Genomic DNA, 16,855 nt, shown 5'->3' with positions numbered 1-16,855 from the left:
ACTGCCCCTCCTACCACTCTACGGCTATTGCAGTTTAGAAAATCGAATTATGTGCACTTTAGTCACCGTAGTTACCCACCAGGAACCACACCCTCACCATCTAGTGTAGTATCGCCTCATGCATAGTTATTTTATGCGCCGTGGCAACCTGAAAGTTGCCGCATAACTTTGCCTCTTCTTGTTGCCTGGTCGGGTCGGGTGTATTATTTACGCTTAGAAAACATAGAGTAGAATTTTTCCAACGCCAGTCGGAGGCGGATCGAGTTCATCCGGATAAAATCCATTGGAATGCCACTTAATCCGCGACCCACGACCAATGGCAACACACCCGAGGACTGGCAGGTGTTCGAGGTCTTGTTCGGTGCTGATCAGGACCCGAAAACGATTCCCGCACGGATGACCACAATGTCACCTTTGCCACAACCAGCCATTCCATTTTGCCAGGTGAGTAGTTTTTGTCGCTTAACTATTTTGCCAAAATCGTGCGCCAAATTGCCATAAAAGCGTGTAGACATCATATCAAGATAGATTTATGTGAATTCGCAATTGAATAACGACTTTTGTTCGCTATTTTTTATGTTTCAAATGTATGCGGTTGTTAGGGGAACTAATGATGTTTGTGGGGGGATTTGCATAAAACTCGATTGGTCTGGGGGATACAGTGGTTCGTATTGCCATGTGGGTGGGGCTGCATAATCAAAATATACATATGAATGATTGTAAAGCTATTCATAAACACACAATAGGATAAAATGGAGCCATTGCATCTAATTTACTGAATTGAGGACTTGTGAAAGCCTAAGGAGCAAGCCCAAAATCAAGTTCAATGAAATATCTTTTAAATGTTTGAAACATTTCCCATTTCGCCCATTTCAATTTCATTAAAGAGGCAACCTGAATTGGCTTCATAATTAACCCGGCCAAGCTTATCGAATGTTCAACACATTTCAGTTCCCAATTGTCTTGCCGTTGCTCCTTCCTAAATTGCAGACAATTGGCCAAAAGTTGCACACCTCATTTTCCGTTTCCGGCCAAGTTGAAAATTTCCATCGTATATCCATCCACCTAGCCCCGGAGCACCCAAAACCCCAAACCCTGTGGCGTCCGCACTTGCGTGCGTGAGTCCGTTGTGGATATTGCATTTGATACTTCGCCACTTGGCGCCATGTGAATGACCCAAATAATCCAAACAAACTGCAAAGTTTCCCCCATGTGTAAGTGTAATCGTGGCTACACCTTTCGAGCTCCACACGGCTGCCCCCCTATCCAAAGCCCCTTGCTCCTGCCATTGAGCTCGTTTTCACTTGGAGCATAAATTTGAGCACTGTGTGATGTTATGTTGGGGTAAATTCCTCGGTGCCATGCATCGGACTCCCCTCAGTTGTTAGGTGGAGGTTGTTAGGCTTCCGAAAGTGGTTATTCCCGAACCAAAGTTCAGTTCTTCGACGGCTTTTACTGGGAACAGTTGACTTGGTTCTTGGAGTGCTTTAAATATTCGTGGCTCTAAATATGCCCAGTGAAAATCATCTGCATCACCATCACTTGGGACACACTGGTGGATTATCTCCGCATCATCATCACTTGGTGGGCATTGGGACAATGTTAATGCCATCACAGTTAAAAATTACATATTATAATTAAAAGTACAATTAAAATTTACAAAAAATAATGAAAGTCTGAATGGTTCAAAACCATTTTATCTTAAATTGTATAAATATAACTTTAATAACAGGAAAATGTGAAAATGGTACATTTATTTAATAGAGCCAATATATTCAAGAATGTAGAAAGTATACATTTTTTGAAAATGTTTTCTAAACTAGGAAATTAGATAAATTTATATGTAATTAATTAATAACTCCGCAAATCAAAACCTTTTGTGTGTTCTCCAAATTTAAATGCGATTATCCAGCTGGACACATCCTGCAGCAATACGGGAATCACTGTGACAGAACATCATCATGGTCTCGACTTGACCACCACACTGCGCAGTGAACTGGCTGCGTTGTCCTACAAAAAGGAGCGACTTACGGGGGAGGTAAATAAAAGAATCAATTTATTATAGAATCAAGTAATGCAAAGGATATACATATACTTACACTTATCCTAGCTTGCTGAAGCGCGTGCAGCATTGTGCAGCAAAGATGCGGATATCGAGAATCTGCGAGCCCAGGCTGCTCGGCAGACTGCCCTCATCGGATCCCTCCAGAGTCGTCTGCAAAACTCGGAGAGCAGGGAGCAGGCTGTCCAGGCCCGATGTGATTCCACCATTCAGACGGTGCAGCGGGAGAAGCGTAGCTCCGACGAGCGCAACAAAGAGCTAATCTGCAAGATACAGCATCTGGAAACGCATATGGCCAGTGAGGAATCGCAAAAGGAGCAGATCAAGGCTCAGCTGCACGATCTCCTGCGACGCCTTAGCATCACTTTGGGAATGGATGTGTGCGATGGCAATCAGAATTCCCATGCCACACCCGAGTGCATCATCTCGCGGGCCGAGGAGGTGATGGTGGAGCTGCAAAGGACGAAAGCCAAGGTCAGTTCCACCTGCGACACGCTCAGCTCCTGCGAAAATGAACTGCTCAACTTGAAGTCGCTGGCCAACATTGAGAAGCAGCGGCTCACGGCCCAACTTGATGGAGCTGGCAATCACAACCACGAGTTGGAAGGACGCTGTCGCCAATACGAAAGGGATCTTCAGATCCAAAGAGATCGCTTGACTGAATCGGAAATCAACGGCGAGAAGCTCAAGGAAGAGCTGCGCGGCTTTGAGTCGCGATGCCATCGTTTGCAAAACAACCTGGACCGGACTCAGGGCGATCGTCTGCAGTTCTTGCGGGGATTGAGCAATCTCTTGAATGTTCCCGAACCGTGCGAAACGCTCATCAAGGACAAGCTGAGAGAGATTCTGGCGGAGAACCAGGCCATGCATGCGGTAATCGAACTTATTAATTCATAATTCATTTAAACAATAAACCAATTTGTATACCCTCTAGCAAATGCACTCTCTGCGAGATCAGCTGAACTCGGAGCATGAGAAGCTTAAGGAAACCCAACAGACCACCGAATGTCGCCTCCGTTCTGGCGAGGCTCAGAAATGTGAGCTAACTGAGCGCTTGGAGAAGTGCCATGCCGAGATCCATACTCTTCGAAAGGATCACATGGGTCTATCGGAGTTCCTGCAGCGACTGGCCCTCGCGATGAACTGGGGTGAGTGCTCTGCCCCTCCGGCTCTTGGAACTGATACCAATCTAATGGCGGAGAACTTGCTTGAGAGAGCCGAGAGACTCGCCGCTCACTGCGACCACGAGGCACCTCATCATCATCATCATCATCACAGTCCGGATAAGGGTTGCTGTGATCACGGACATGGTCATGGGAAACTTCGCCGCGAGAGATCCTGTCATGACATTCCCCTCAAGGAAAGCAGCAGTGTCTACAACCTGCAGCGACGTGTTCGAGTTCTCAGGGAGCAAGTGCAGCGACGGGATCTCCACCTGGAGCTACTGCGTCGCAAGCTGGCCATCATAGAGGACGGTGCGCGAGGAAAGTGCATGTTGCAGGGTGAACGGGATGAGGCGGTTTGCCGGGCCAAGAAGGCGGCCAAGCAGGTGGACAAGTTGAGTGCCCAGCTGGCCGATGCCCGATCTCAGATAGCAGAGGTCAAGGCCCAGCTAGCCGAGGCTGTGGAGTATAAGATCACCTCGTTGGAGAGGGCCAGAAAGATCGATGAGCTGACCACACAGATATGCGATCTGGAGGATGAGAAGACGCGCCTGCTCTCCCAACTTAATGCCCTGAAGGAGCGCCTCAAGTCCTCCTGTGAATCCAATCAGAATCGCAGATGCCGCGATGAGGCGCTAATAAATGTAAATAAAAGTATAGTTTATGTAAAAATTCACATACTAAATCTTTCTTGAAATTTTTAGTCTATGCGCGATGATGTCAGTCGCTTGAGCTCCCAACTCTCGGATGCCAATCAGCGGCTTTCGCATTTGCAATCCTTCCGCACATCGGTGGCCAGGACACTGCATCTTCGCGACCTGCCGGAAACGGATCTTCTGCATCGCCTGCAGGCCCTGTGCTCGGCACATCAGGAGTTCACAATGCTTTCGAAACGCTATGAGACAGCTTCGCCAGTTGGAGATCATCCGTGTCCTCGGTTCGATGATCCCATACCGCCATCCAGCCACTGTCGCCCGCCAAGGGAGCTCAGTCCTCCGCCAACTTCCTTCCACCATAAGGCGACCATCCATTCAGGCAGCAGCCATCACTCACCACCGTCTGAGCATCATCATGGTTCCAGCAGCCATGTGCACAATCACCACGGACATGGACACGGACACGGTCACTCATCGCATTCCAGGCGGCAGCGAAGTAAAAGCCGGGACAAACGACTCCACGATGAGTGCTTCGACACGGATGTGCATCGACTGCACCATGGCTGCAAGGAGGAGCTACTGGCCACCGGATCGGAGGATGACTATGACTTCAAGAGCAAATACTGCTAGAGTACTAAACTTTTTCTTTGCATTTGTATTTTTTCAAAATAACTCAGAATAATATATGGTTTCTACATTTCGGAAAATCTAAGTTTTTTGTGGCAGATTGATTATTCTGGTTGATCATCACGTATTTCGGGAGGATAAGGATAAGAAGGAAAGGACTGGTCTTCATCGCAGTCCCTACTGGTGGCACAAGTCCAACAGCATTCCGGAAATTTTAGCAACAAGTCCATGGCCTTATCGTCCTGGCAGCCACTGCTCGGCAAAGTGCGAGGACAGCTGGAAAATAGCTTGGATATCATATGCATTAGGGTATATCATTTCAAATTGGATCGATCTTACTAGTAGACATGAGTAAGTCCTTCGGAGTTCATGCAAACCTGCACGCCGCAAGTGTTTGGATCACTGACTTCCTCGCCGGGTTGTAGGGCAAAAACATCGTATTGCTTCTTTTTACCCACTCGAACATGGATGGGGTAACACTGGCCGGGGTACTCTACCAAAGCGTTTTAATGAGACTTTATTATTCTTACATATAAAGTTTTCTCAACGCATTACTCTCATTGTGCAGTATCTTCACAAAAACCATGGACTTCACAGATGCCACTAAAATTACAGCTACAATACAGAAAAATATGAACTTCATTCTAACGCAATATAAGGCAAACTGGTGGAAGTTCCATTAAAGTATCTGAGAAAAAACTCGTATTTGAAATTGATACTTATTGTAAATAATAGTGCCTCATTACATTCTTCTGCGAACCTTCAACTGCCTTTGTGTTTTTTCTAGCTATGTAAAAAAAAAGTGTCAGCACTATCTACATGTATAGTTTGAAGTTTCCGAAATTAGCCGATTAGAGCGCTGCTTGCGAGTAGTTCTCAGATTAGCCGCCAGGCGGATAAGTTTTAATGGAGTAGCAGTTGATTTGAAGAGTAAATAATCCATAGAATGCTTTATTTCAAACAGATTGTTACATATTTGATATTATACAAATATGTGTGATCATCAAAACAACAACATTGTTGCAGATATAACATTTTTGGTCGGTCGCTCACCTGCTGGACAAGAGTAGCTCGAACAATTCAGGCCTGGTAGTCAATCAACCCCTGGCCATTATTACCACCAGTTCCATCGACCTGGACCATCGGCGGAATTATGCAAATGGGAAAAGTGTCAAACGCATTGGACCGCCTACCGCATCTCGGTAGTCTGTCAAATAAATCAAAATTGACTGCAGCACATGCAACCCGTTTTCCGGACCAAGTTCATATGCAAGGCAAACGGTGGCCGGCGCCTGGGAATGTGCAATTAATCAAAAGTTCAGTAAACGCTTTTAATGTGGATCTATGTGCATGGCAATCCCACTGAAGAGTCGTCAACGCCAATCAAGATGCATATTTTTGCATGTTCGAAATTACACAACACACGTGAGTGGTAACTAATGCCCCATCCGCCCCATCCTCATCATTTGCAGCACAGACTTGCCACAGACGACACCCAGAGCAATGAACTTGGACGGCGAGATCGCCTCGCTTGACTGCCCCCAGTTCTGTCGGCCAGGGGAGAGGAATCTCGGCGGCACAAAGAACATGAGCACTCTCAGAAAATGCCTATCAGTTGCACATATTTATGTTTATATGAATGTATAAAACACATTTAGAATTTATAAAACAAATCACTTACTTTTCACTTTTCACTATTCACTTGACATTCCAACAAAGCTGCCTCGATTATTCATAATATAACTTTAATTTGTCATAGAAAAAGTAAACTTCTGCATTACTCATAACTTAATTTTTCTAGAATTGATTACACTGTTTTAATAATTTTTTTTTAGAGTGAACAGAAGACAAACATATCCAGAAAACATGTTTATGAGGGGTCGAGCGGGTGGTGCTGGTTACTGCCCCATGTGTGTGCCTGTCGCTTGCCTGCCGCTTATTTTCAGCCCGATCTTGCCACATGAGCCAGGAGTATGAGTTGCTAACAGCGGGGAGTGCATATCGTTTCGTTTTGCAATTGAGTTCCTTCTTCTTCTCCAACAGGTTTAACTCTTTGATCTGCTACCTCTGCATCCCCGCTCCGTGTCTCCTGGCGACTTTTGATCTTTCGCATCGAGGAGGAGGAGGAGGCCGAGTTGGAGCAGAAGATGTTCCACGGCGGAGGAGATGCGGCCATTAGAGTCGCAGTCACTCAGGTGTGGCATAAGCCGCAAGAGAAGCCAGACTGCAAATCGGGAAAAGAGGAAGGAGGTGGCCTAGCCCATAATTAATATCGTTGAGGATTTGATTTAACACTCTGCGTTCTTAACAAATTGCCCGTCTGTCAGGGACTAAATTATGTAAATGGAAGAGAGGTATTTAGATTTGTTTTGTTAGCTTAAATACAAAGTGAAATAGAATTGTTTCGATATTTAAATCTACTCAAAATACTAATAGCACAAATCCCCTTCAGTAAAGCCTGAATATTGCGAATCCAATTCAGACAAATCAATTGCAAATAAAAATAGTTAACAATTGATGAGAAATATGAATTAAAATGGTATGCAATTCAAATTAAATTGGCACTTCATGCGTATTTTCCTCCGCTCCAAAAGGGGTCGGCTTTCGGGTTTTGCTTCCCCTCAGGAAAGTGGCATTTGAAATGCGTTGCCAAGCAAAAACTAGGACACAAACTATGGAAATGCGGACAAGTTTAAGTCCACAAAGCCAAGCATGATGCGTGTGGTGCAGGGTCCAAAATAAATATACGTGTGCTCGCCACAAAAGCTGGATGGGTGGAATAAAAGGCGGACTGGGAAGGTCACAAGTGCCTTTGGTGTCACTCCAAATTGTTTACAAATACAGAACACGCGTTGAAAAGCTGCCATAAAGAATGGCGACGAGGAAAGTGAAGAAATGGATCTGAAACCTCTGGCAACGCCTTACCTTGAAGCAAGCCATCTACTTTCCTCTTGGCCTGTAATGGTATTTTTCCGTGGCACAAAAGATTCAGTAGCAGCAGCATCATCATCATCATCACCACCACCGTCATCATCGTATGGTGGGTGCCTGACTGGCATTTGAGATGATTTTAATGCTGTCGATTGTGGGCTTACATTGACATTTTGGCCAACTTGCCATCGCCCTCCCTTTGGCTTGTCGAGATTTGTTAAAGCCACAAGCTTCCGCTTATTGTTTGTTGGCAACAATTAAGCCGCACTTTTGCACCAGTCAACTAAAATAATCAAAATGTTTGCGGCTCACCCATGCACCCACAACCAAATGGAAATAGGAATTGCTACAGTCAAGAAAATTCTAGGCATCTACAGAATTTTAAAATTACTCGTTCTCCGCATTAAGAGTTCAAAATTATTCTTCAGTAACAAATTTTGTTGATAACTTCCTAGTCTCTAATCTTAATTACTATTTATAAAAATTGGTTGCTTATATCGAATTTCGAATACGTTTTTTTTTCGCTGTGCATATTTTGTGTGTGGGTAATCTCCATTTCGAAACTGAACGCAAATGCAATTTTTGAATTTTTCCACAGAGTTGTGAGTTGAGTTAGGAATGGCTTTGTCCATGAATTTGCATGTTTTCGCAGGGATCAGTTCTCGGCACTGGGAATGGAATGGCAGCTGCGGAATCATGGGGATTGCTTTTGCCATTAGTCCGGCTGCTCCGCTTGCGGACAATGGCAATACACGTCTTTGGCCACATCAAAAATGCAACCAGTGAATTGGCCATTACACACACACATCGACCAATACAAAGTTGAATGCCAAACTGAGTTTTTGCCGGCTTAGTATGTTTTTGATTAAATCGCTTTGGTTTGTATTTTGAATGGAAATCGAAGGAGTGTGATGGGTGCGAATGATACTCGTGAATGACAAGCGAAATCGATTAAATTCGAGAGCCTCAAGTTATCCAAGCACTTTTACTCCTTTTCCTGGTTATATTAAGACAGACTTACGCACTGACCAAAATCCAAAATTGGTCAAAATGATAAGTGCATAGTAGTTGGAATTGCATGATATACAAAGTACAGAAGTACAGTGTGAGAAGCGACCCATAATACGACTTGAACTGGAGATTCATGTACTTTAGCTCATGTTTAACCCATTTCCCCGCATTGTTTCAATTCCCTTGCATTGTTCGCACTTAATCAAGGTCGGCACTTAATTAGACTTTCTGCTGTGGGAATCAAGTGTCGCCTGGCAGCGAAACAATTGCGCTGCCATTGCATCAGCGAGATGGATGCCCGGCCATTTGGAGTCCGCCTGGGAGTCGAGCTGTTGGCCAAGTCGGCATAACTGCACACATTATTCAACAGCGTGGCAAGCAAAAATTGTTGCTATTTTAATTGTCCGACATGAAATATTAAATGCTTACCACAAATAGCATTAACAATGGCGATGCACACATAAAACAATAAAACGAAAAGCGGCCATAAAATGCAAGAGACTGTCCACCACTTTTGGCTGCCACTCGATGTGGATGTATCTTAATTAGCATAAATATGCAAGCCGCTTGTGCAATTGGCCAAAAGGGGAGGTTGGATGGAGGAGTTGTTGGATTTGAGTGTCACCCGAGTGCACCGCAACATCATTTATGGCCGTGGCTACCATCGGTCAATCAGAAACAGAATCAGCTCCCGTTTCGGTGCAGCATCCATATGCATATATCTTCATATACATATGTATGTATGTATATGTTTGTGTCCCCTGGCCGCATTATTATGCGGGCTCACTTCTGCAGTCGTAATGGCTTTAATTGTTATTGTAATTGGCAGTGCATTCAATGGTAAGTAATTGAGTCATGGGGGTAAATGATTGAAGTTTGATATGCTAGATTATGTCATTGAATTTGGATAGGTTGCAAAAGAGCTGGGATTAATGCCAACTGATGGAAGTTGATCTCATTTGATTGCACTTATGTACCATAAGCCTCTGCAAACAAATTATATAAAAATTGATAGTACCACTTCAGACACCTAAAGCTCTTTTCACTTAGTCGCTTTCACTACACATTGGCTTTTTAATTATTTCCTTCATTACCATTGGTTTTTATAATGACATAAATTCAATAAATCTACACCCAATCTGGCACTGTCCATAACCTATTTATTTAAATAATTCATTTTAATTTGAAACCCGATTAAGTGATTTAGATTGAATCTAAAACAAACCAATTAAGAATAATTTTCACATTTAATTGGCTCTCTTTGTCAGCTTTATTTGATTCTCGCGATTGTTTTGCACAGGCAAAATATGAAGTTCATACAGACAAGTGGCTATGATGTAATGCTTAGAGCTATATATAATATATAGATAGGTGTAATATAGCATATATATTTATGTGTGTTATATGATACATAGATTTCAAAAAACTGTTTTTGTATCTTTGTCTGGGCTTAGTCAATAATCCGATAGGAAAGCAAGCTTTTCAGGCATCAAAATCATTCGCAGTGCCTTCGAGTGTGGACATAAAGATTACTCGATAGATATCAGGACTATATGGTACGAATATAATTATGCATAAGGGTATATGTGTGATATTAGAAAAGGTTTTACAAAAAACTTGCTTATCGACAAACGTTAATCGCTTAATATGTTTTAATAACTTGCAAAAACTCTCGCTTCATTTGCTATGTTCTTCGTTTAAAAATGTTCTTTATCAAATTGTGTTATCAGTATCCCTCTCTAAAGTAAAGACGCCTAAATCGTATCACAGATAAATGTGTTGGCCGAGTTCCGCACTCGGATCGCACATTGGCATAACTTAGGCCTATAACAAATGGATCTATAACTAGCCATACGAACTAAGGGTTGGTTTTTCCTGGATTTCTTCGTGGTTGTGTTGGGTTGTGGCTTCGAGGCAGATTCAGTTCTGCCACCATAGGGCGCTCGTGTTCCAGATCCACGCGCCCGACCCTACTCAACGATGCTGCTGGGGATTGGGGGGTCCGAAGGCCTGCATGCTGTAGTACCGTTCGCTGTCCTCCTTGACCACACTGGTCACGTGGTGGAATTGGCATGGATGCGAAATCTGGGACTTCGGTGGCAAGGGAGCCGGCTTGACGCGCTTCTGTTTCTTCGGCTTGCGGGTTCCGGCCACGGTTAGAGCCTCATTCTCTGGATTGCTGACCAAACGCTCCACGTGCTGCCACAATTCGCGTGCCGCATCCGTGGAATCGAAGCTGAAGCCAATCATCTGCTGATGATTGCTGGACCGGCACATCGTGTGGAACGAGGGACCCGCGATCCGATAGTTCGACAGGTTATCAATCCGATCCGACCACAGGGCGAAGCAGGAGCCCCTCTCCGCCAGAACCAGCGTCACTCTGGGTATGGCTCTGGCCTTGGAGTTTCCCTTGTCGTGCAGTATCACCGGTATGCCGGTGAACACCAAACGCCAGTCGCCATCGTTTCCGGTTCCCTCGTAGAGATTGGCCAAAGCGCCGCTCACGAATATCTCTGTGCCCAATCCGCCGAAGAAACTCTCCACCTGACCACGTTCGTAGTCCGATAGATTTGTGTTGCTCGTGGTGTCCGTGCTGATGGTATCCGCATCGATATCCGAGGCATTGTACAGCGATGTGGTTCCATGGGCGCTGCTCCTCTGTGCCGACGAATGCGAGTGGGCCGACCAGTCCGGATGGAGAATCAGCTCGTCCCGTGGCTCCAGGGAGGAGCCTGTGCCCTCACTGGACTCCGATGGTGGCGCCGAATCGCTAACGGAGCCCAAACGGCGGCGTGTCTGCTGCAGTTGATGCGACATCTAGTTGGAAAAAGAGAAGAGCGAGAGTGCTAAATTAGATTTCTGTGGCAAAAGCTTTTCGGCTGCGGTTTTCGCTGCAAGTGGAGTTAATGCAATTCTCTTTTCCCATTTTCCGCCACCTCGCAAAGTTGGCAACCGACAATAAAAACAGTTGGACCTTGTATTTAAAATGCGACTATAAGATACCCCGTTCCCAATTAGAAATATATACTCGATAGGTATCTGCATTTCTTGCAAGAAAATACAACACAATAATCTAATTATAATAAAAAATTTCACCGCATGAAGTGAATAGATCAAAACAAGTGTATTTTTAATCTATGATATGAATATCCAAATGGAAGCAAAAACAACATACATATATACCCTCGAAGCCCACGAAATACCTCGTAAAACAATTCCCAGTCGCAACACGAGTTTCAGTTTCGGATTCTCTGGTTCTCTAATTTTTTATTTACTTTGTTGCCCTTCTGCAATTGCTGCCAAGTTAAAAAAAAAAACAAAAAAATATATATGTACATTTTCATTGTGGTCGCTGTGCTGGAAATTAAACACAATCAATTTCCGCTCCAGAAACTCAAATCGTAAACAAACAATATAATACACAAATTTATGCTCAATGAACAATTTGCCAAATTTCATTTACTTAGCAAGTTCAAAAATGGTTAAATACAATTGACAACGTGAGTAATTGCTCATTCAGTTTTAATCGCCGGGTGTTAAGTGAATATTTGCAGGCAAAAGAGGTTATAACAGTTTTGTTTTGAACAACGTGGGTAATTAGGTGAAAAATACATTCAAATACAAAATCCAACTTCTACATTTTCCGCAGATTTTCCACTGTGACAGGCAAATTTGAGCTAATAAAAACCAAAATCCGAAACCAATTAGAACTCCTACACAAAATGACACATTTGCATGAACAGGTGGAGGAATTTACATTTCAAAGAGCTCACGTCCTATGCAAATACCTTTAAAAAAACTTTTAGACAAAATCTACGTGTACTTACAGGCAAACAAATTCGGAGGCAAAGCGCATAACTAATGAATATGGAGCGTTCAAATTTCGTTAGCTTCTCTAACTCAAATACCAGAAAAGCTAGTCCGGGCACGTGGACATTGGCACGTTTTAATTAGCGCCACAAATTGCAGGTCACGACGTAATTAAATTATTTAAATTGCTAATTTTCCCAAAATACAGCGGATGGCAGTGGAAACTGCACGGTAAGTGCTAAAAATGAAAGTGATAAACTCGAACGCGTTTTAAAGTTGTCAATGGCCCAACCGACGGCAGCTCCAATAAATAATAATCAACAAATTGGAGGGAGGAACTAAGAAAGCTCCTTACACTTCAACAGGGAGGATGGCGAAATTTTCGTCCAGGACACACAGGAAGTTGCTGTGGAAATGTATCGCGCATCCGCCGAAGCTCTTTGGCACACTTTCGGCCAACTTCTGGCAGCCAGGGCCAAAAACTTTGCGCAGGCAACTTTGTTTGTTTGGGTTCTGTCGCCGTTCAAAGAATCATTTCGGGTGGGGGCGGGGCAAAGGAGGAGTGGCACTGCAACATTAACACGGTTATCTATAATTTACACGCACGGGGGAAAGCGGAGCCTCCTAACTGCGGTGATTTCTGGCTGCCTGATGCACATTTATTGTGCTATTACTTTTCTGGCCCGACGATGTCCCCTGCCCGTTTTCCCCAAAGGCAAACGACTTTCCTCCCTTGAGTGTTTTTTTACGTGTTCTGGCCTGCTGGCCAAAAAAAAGTTTTCAGCTACAGTCAGAGGCGTAATATTAGCAACATGATATATTTTTTTTTAAATAAGTTCTTATAATAACAGTTCTTTTATTGGGATTTGTGAAAATGCTTAGTATATACTTAACAAAAACAAATAAAATAAAATTTGTTGATTTGTTCCAAATTTTAATATTTTTTTTATTTGCACAAATAATAGTACCCTTAAACCTATTGTACAACAAATTATTTTCTTTTTCAGCAGCTCATAGATTTTTGTCGGTTGCTGTTCGCAAACTTTTATATATCTTCCAGCAAAAGATTAATTGCCTCACTTCCCCAGCTCCCCGAACTTGGCAAATATATTTAGTGCTGAGATTTATGTGGCTTCATTACGACCACCCATCACCGTCCCTAGGAAACCACCCCAAAAGATATCTTACATCCCTGGTGAGCAGAGTGACGTTCGGTCTATGCATGTATATCGAACATTTTGGTCAAACAATTAAAAAAATATTGTCCCTTTTTCGCCATATCTTTTCTCAGCCCTGTTGGGGCCACTTTTTATTGTTGTCAAGGCAGCCGGCGGCCAAATGAATATTTAATGTCACCCCCAACTGTCGCCACCAATCCTCGAATGGCCTTCGGAATATCGAACGGAAAGCGGCAAGTTCAATGTCAAGTTTGTATCGTACCACGCGGCGTATGCGTAATTTTCGTTCTACCCGTTTGCCATGATTTCGGATTTTATTAATAGCCTCGTGTCTACTTTAAGCTAATAATCGGCAAAAACCAACATGAGAAAGGAAGAAAAATAAAAGCAATCTATTATTTATGGCAATCATACTATATGTATATGCCCATACAAATTGCCCAATTCATTTTAATTTGTGGAAAATGGGTAAGAGAAATTGTTGATATGAATTCAAATTTTCATGTGGGAAAAATAGTACAGCTTAGGCTGGCATAAATAAATGAAAATGGCAACATAAGCTTTACTTACAGTTTGAGCTAATATAAAACGAACCAATAAATGAAACGGTCTTAAAACCAAAAACAAAACTCGGTTAAAATATCAAAAATCATTTGCAGGTCAAGCGAGGGAATCTAACCAAATCCCCGGGGGATTTTTGGTGAAGAAGAACTGTCACAAAATTTCATATTTCACTTTATTTGTGTCAGTTGACAAATGTTTGAAATTGACAGGCATAAGAAATAAACGAAATAAATCAAAGGTGGGTGGGGCAAGGCATTGCGAGGATTTGTATGGCCAAAATGTAATTTTAGATGTCAATAGACGCCTACACCGGAAAAATGGAAAGCAGGCAAAAAACATAAGAATTAGTAAAAATTTCTAATAGATTATTAAGCACCAGAAACGGCTTTCTCTAGAAACCAGCGATGTAAAACTTGGAATTATAGGGAAAAAGTAAGAATCGACATGATTTTCCTCTGCGTGCTGGAGATGGCTGGAAAATCCCACACATCTCCAAGGCTTTTCATCGTGGGACAGGTCAGTGAAAATGTTGGACATGTCAGCAGAGTCAGAGAGAAATCAAACAAATTGCCGTGCATGTACTACAATTGAAACCGTTAGCGGGGCGGTGGGCGTGGCTGCCTAACAATGCCCAGCTTAAAAAAAAACGGAAAATGGAACAACAAAGAAATGAGCAACAGATGCAGGTTGGTTGGTTGGCTTTGAGGCCTTTATGTTAATTTCTGATTCGTTTCCAGTTTGTTTTCCCCTGACCTGCGCTTTATGGAAACCCACTCAAGTGCATCCGCGCAGGAGTGGCAGCGCGTAAGAGCAAACGTGCTGTGATTTAATTTTTTCTGTGACGGTCGGCGGCAAACAAAATAATTCAACATATACATATACCTACATATAGCGGCTAGCATGAGTAGCAGGAAAATGCGGGGAAAAATTCAATTAAAATGCACAAAGCCTCTCGTCTCGCCTGACCTCTCATTTTGCTGGCTCCTTTCCTTTTTCCCGAGGACAAGCAATTATCGCTATTGCTGCGCAGTGCGCACGTATGTGGATCAAAAACTGCTTCAAGTCAAATTGAATTTGTTATTAAAACCCAAATTTACACGCCTCATTCTGATGACATATCTCATCATTCTTCTGCTTCGCTGGAAGCCAATCTTCAATTTCGAACGCAGACGATGGAGATAAGTTGACGTGGTCGCAAATCGCGAGTTTCTACATTCCCTGCGTTGCTAACACATGAAAAACGGAAAATTTTCATCACAACAACCGAATATTTTTTCGCATAAACATGCAAATTTATCACTCAAACGCAGATCTCATCTTCCCCGCCCGTTGCACTCATCTGCTGAATGAGTAATTTGCATGTAAATATATAAAAGCGAGCATATACTATTTTCCTGTTCGCTTTTTAGCATTTGTTCATGAACTTCGCCGTTGACGAGAACAACAAACTGTCATACAAAGCTTTGCCATTGTTCAAGGAAATTTTCGCAAAACGATGGAGAGGGGCGGTGAAAGGGGCGCCAGACTATTGCCTTCAAGTGACTAACAAGTTTCGTTTACGTCGTATCTGCACTTGGATGAAATAAATACGCTTTCGAAAGTAGATATAATTAATAAAAGTCTTAAAACAAAAAAAAATATATGATCACCAAAAATATATGATCTAAGTCATTGAAGGAACAAATATCTAAAACAGAAATGTAACTTTACATTACGAAATGTATATTCAAAACTCTTGTTTAGATTTCCCAATGTATTTTGTATATTTATGCTTCATTTCTCTACATGCATTATGGTTCTCACTCAAATTTCATTGCGCTCTGGGGAACAAGTTTTGATTTATGACCAAATTGAAATGGCAAACACAATATTTACGTAATAATTCGGTGGAAAAACGCACAGCAAGCCGGTGTATTTGGGTGGGGAAATATATACTACAGCTTTATTTCAACGAGTCGTGGAATAATTAGATTTTATTTGTGGGAAAACGAACAGCAAATGGAAGTGAATTGACACGTGTCTGTTGGCAATAATGCAAAACAAACGCTTTATGACTTAATGTAAAACAAATGTTTCATGACTTCGTGTACGTGAACATTATGAATCACAGGCATTTTTAAACATTAGTTCACTTGGATGACTAAAAGCCAATAAATATGAGCTTGAGGGGGCGGATATGACAATATATCAACAATAAAAAAGGTTCACAAAAAAGCTAGTAAGAAATCAAAATCCGAATAAGCTGCTTAACATTTTTTCTGCAGAATTCAAATGGCGCTAATGCACTTATTGATGGTTTTTATTATAGTTCAGGTTGGTTGATTTTTAAAGTAATGAGCTCAATAATTTAATAATATAATGGAAGATATTGGATGGGTTAATAACGATTTAATTTATTTCCATAAACTATTAAACGATGAAATCATAGTTTCATCGAGTTTAGTCTGTAATTACGCGTATTCATGTTTCTGTTTAAATTTTAAACCTTTAATTTGAAGCCCATTGTGCATGAAATCACCGTGACGTTTGGTAAAAAGTCGTCAGAATATTCTTGCCAGGCTTAAATAATTATTTTCTTGCAATATTTTGTGCACCTCCAAGATCTGCCAAGTCATTCAATTGCCTCAAACAAAAAAAGCCCTCCTGTACGTACTTGTATTTGGCAACTTCATTCAATTTGTGGCATGACTTGCTGCTGTTGCGGCTGCGACTGTTGCTGCTGCTGCGGCTGATGCCGCTGCAAGCCACGTTGCTGATGAGCCACGGCAGCAAGCTGTTGCTGTCATGAGTTGGCAAAAGCCATCGACTGGAGTCTGCCAACCCAATAAGGAAATATTGAAATTGCTTTTGGCA

General features: G+C 42.5%; 2 protein-coding genes and 1 pseudogene across 6 annotated transcripts in view; 1 reads left to right on the top strand and 2 right to left on the bottom strand.

Annotated features, from left to right (window-relative positions):
- Positions 1–229: 229 nt before the first annotated feature.
- Positions 230–4,584, top strand: CG43338 (uncharacterized protein). 2 transcript variants are annotated; one of them, NM_001259151.2, is made up of 5 exons: positions 230–444; positions 1,913–2,038; positions 2,111–2,935; positions 2,997–3,869; positions 3,930–4,584. In NM_001259151.2, the coding sequence occupies exons 1-5, from the start codon at positions 289–291 to the stop codon at positions 4,509–4,511; spliced, it is 2,562 nt and encodes an 853-aa protein (NP_001246080.1). In that variant the 5' UTR covers positions 230–288; the 3' UTR covers positions 4,512–4,584. The 2 variants fall into 2 exon arrangements, with proteins under 2 accessions (NP_001246080.1, NP_724119.1); NM_165257.2 differs by lacking the exon at positions 230–444 and adding an exon at positions 1,433–1,584.
- Positions 3,928–6,344, bottom strand: CR42490 (annotated as a pseudogene).
- Positions 6,345–9,699: 3,355 nt separating this feature from the next.
- The window catches only part of MESR3 (Misexpression suppressor of ras 3), a 44,521-nt gene continuing 37,365 nt past the window's right edge, over positions 9,700–16,855 (bottom strand). For all 4 annotated transcript variants that reach the window (NM_078873.4, NM_001273612.2, NM_001299122.1 and 1 more), the window contains one exon: positions 9,700–11,267. In NM_078873.4, coding sequence (NP_523597.2) covers positions 10,425–11,267 — 843 coding nt within the window. In that variant the 3' untranslated portion in view covers positions 9,700–10,424. The remainder of the gene's footprint in view (positions 11,268–16,855) is intronic.

This window comes from Drosophila melanogaster, chromosome 2L (assembly GCF_000001215.4).
Source record: "Drosophila melanogaster chromosome 2L".
In the NCBI taxonomy this organism is placed as follows: domain Eukaryota; kingdom Metazoa; phylum Arthropoda; class Insecta; order Diptera; family Drosophilidae; genus Drosophila; species Drosophila melanogaster.
The sequence above is the reverse complement of the archived record's forward strand: the minus strand, read 5'-3'. Positions and strand labels throughout refer to the sequence as shown.

Excerpts from the sequence above, each read along its gene's own strand:
- CG43338 (NM_001259151.2), top strand. The coding sequence starts at position 289 with ATGCCACTTAATCCGCGACCCACGACCAATGGCAACACACCCGAGGAC. Across the intron at positions 2,039-2,110 it reads AGGAGCGACTTACGGGGGAG|CTTGCTGAAGCGCGTGCAGC; the intron begins GTAAATAAAAGA and ends CACTTATCCTAG. Across the intron at positions 2,936-2,996 it reads AGAACCAGGCCATGCATGCG|CAAATGCACTCTCTGCGAGA; the intron begins GTAATCGAACTT and ends TATACCCTCTAG.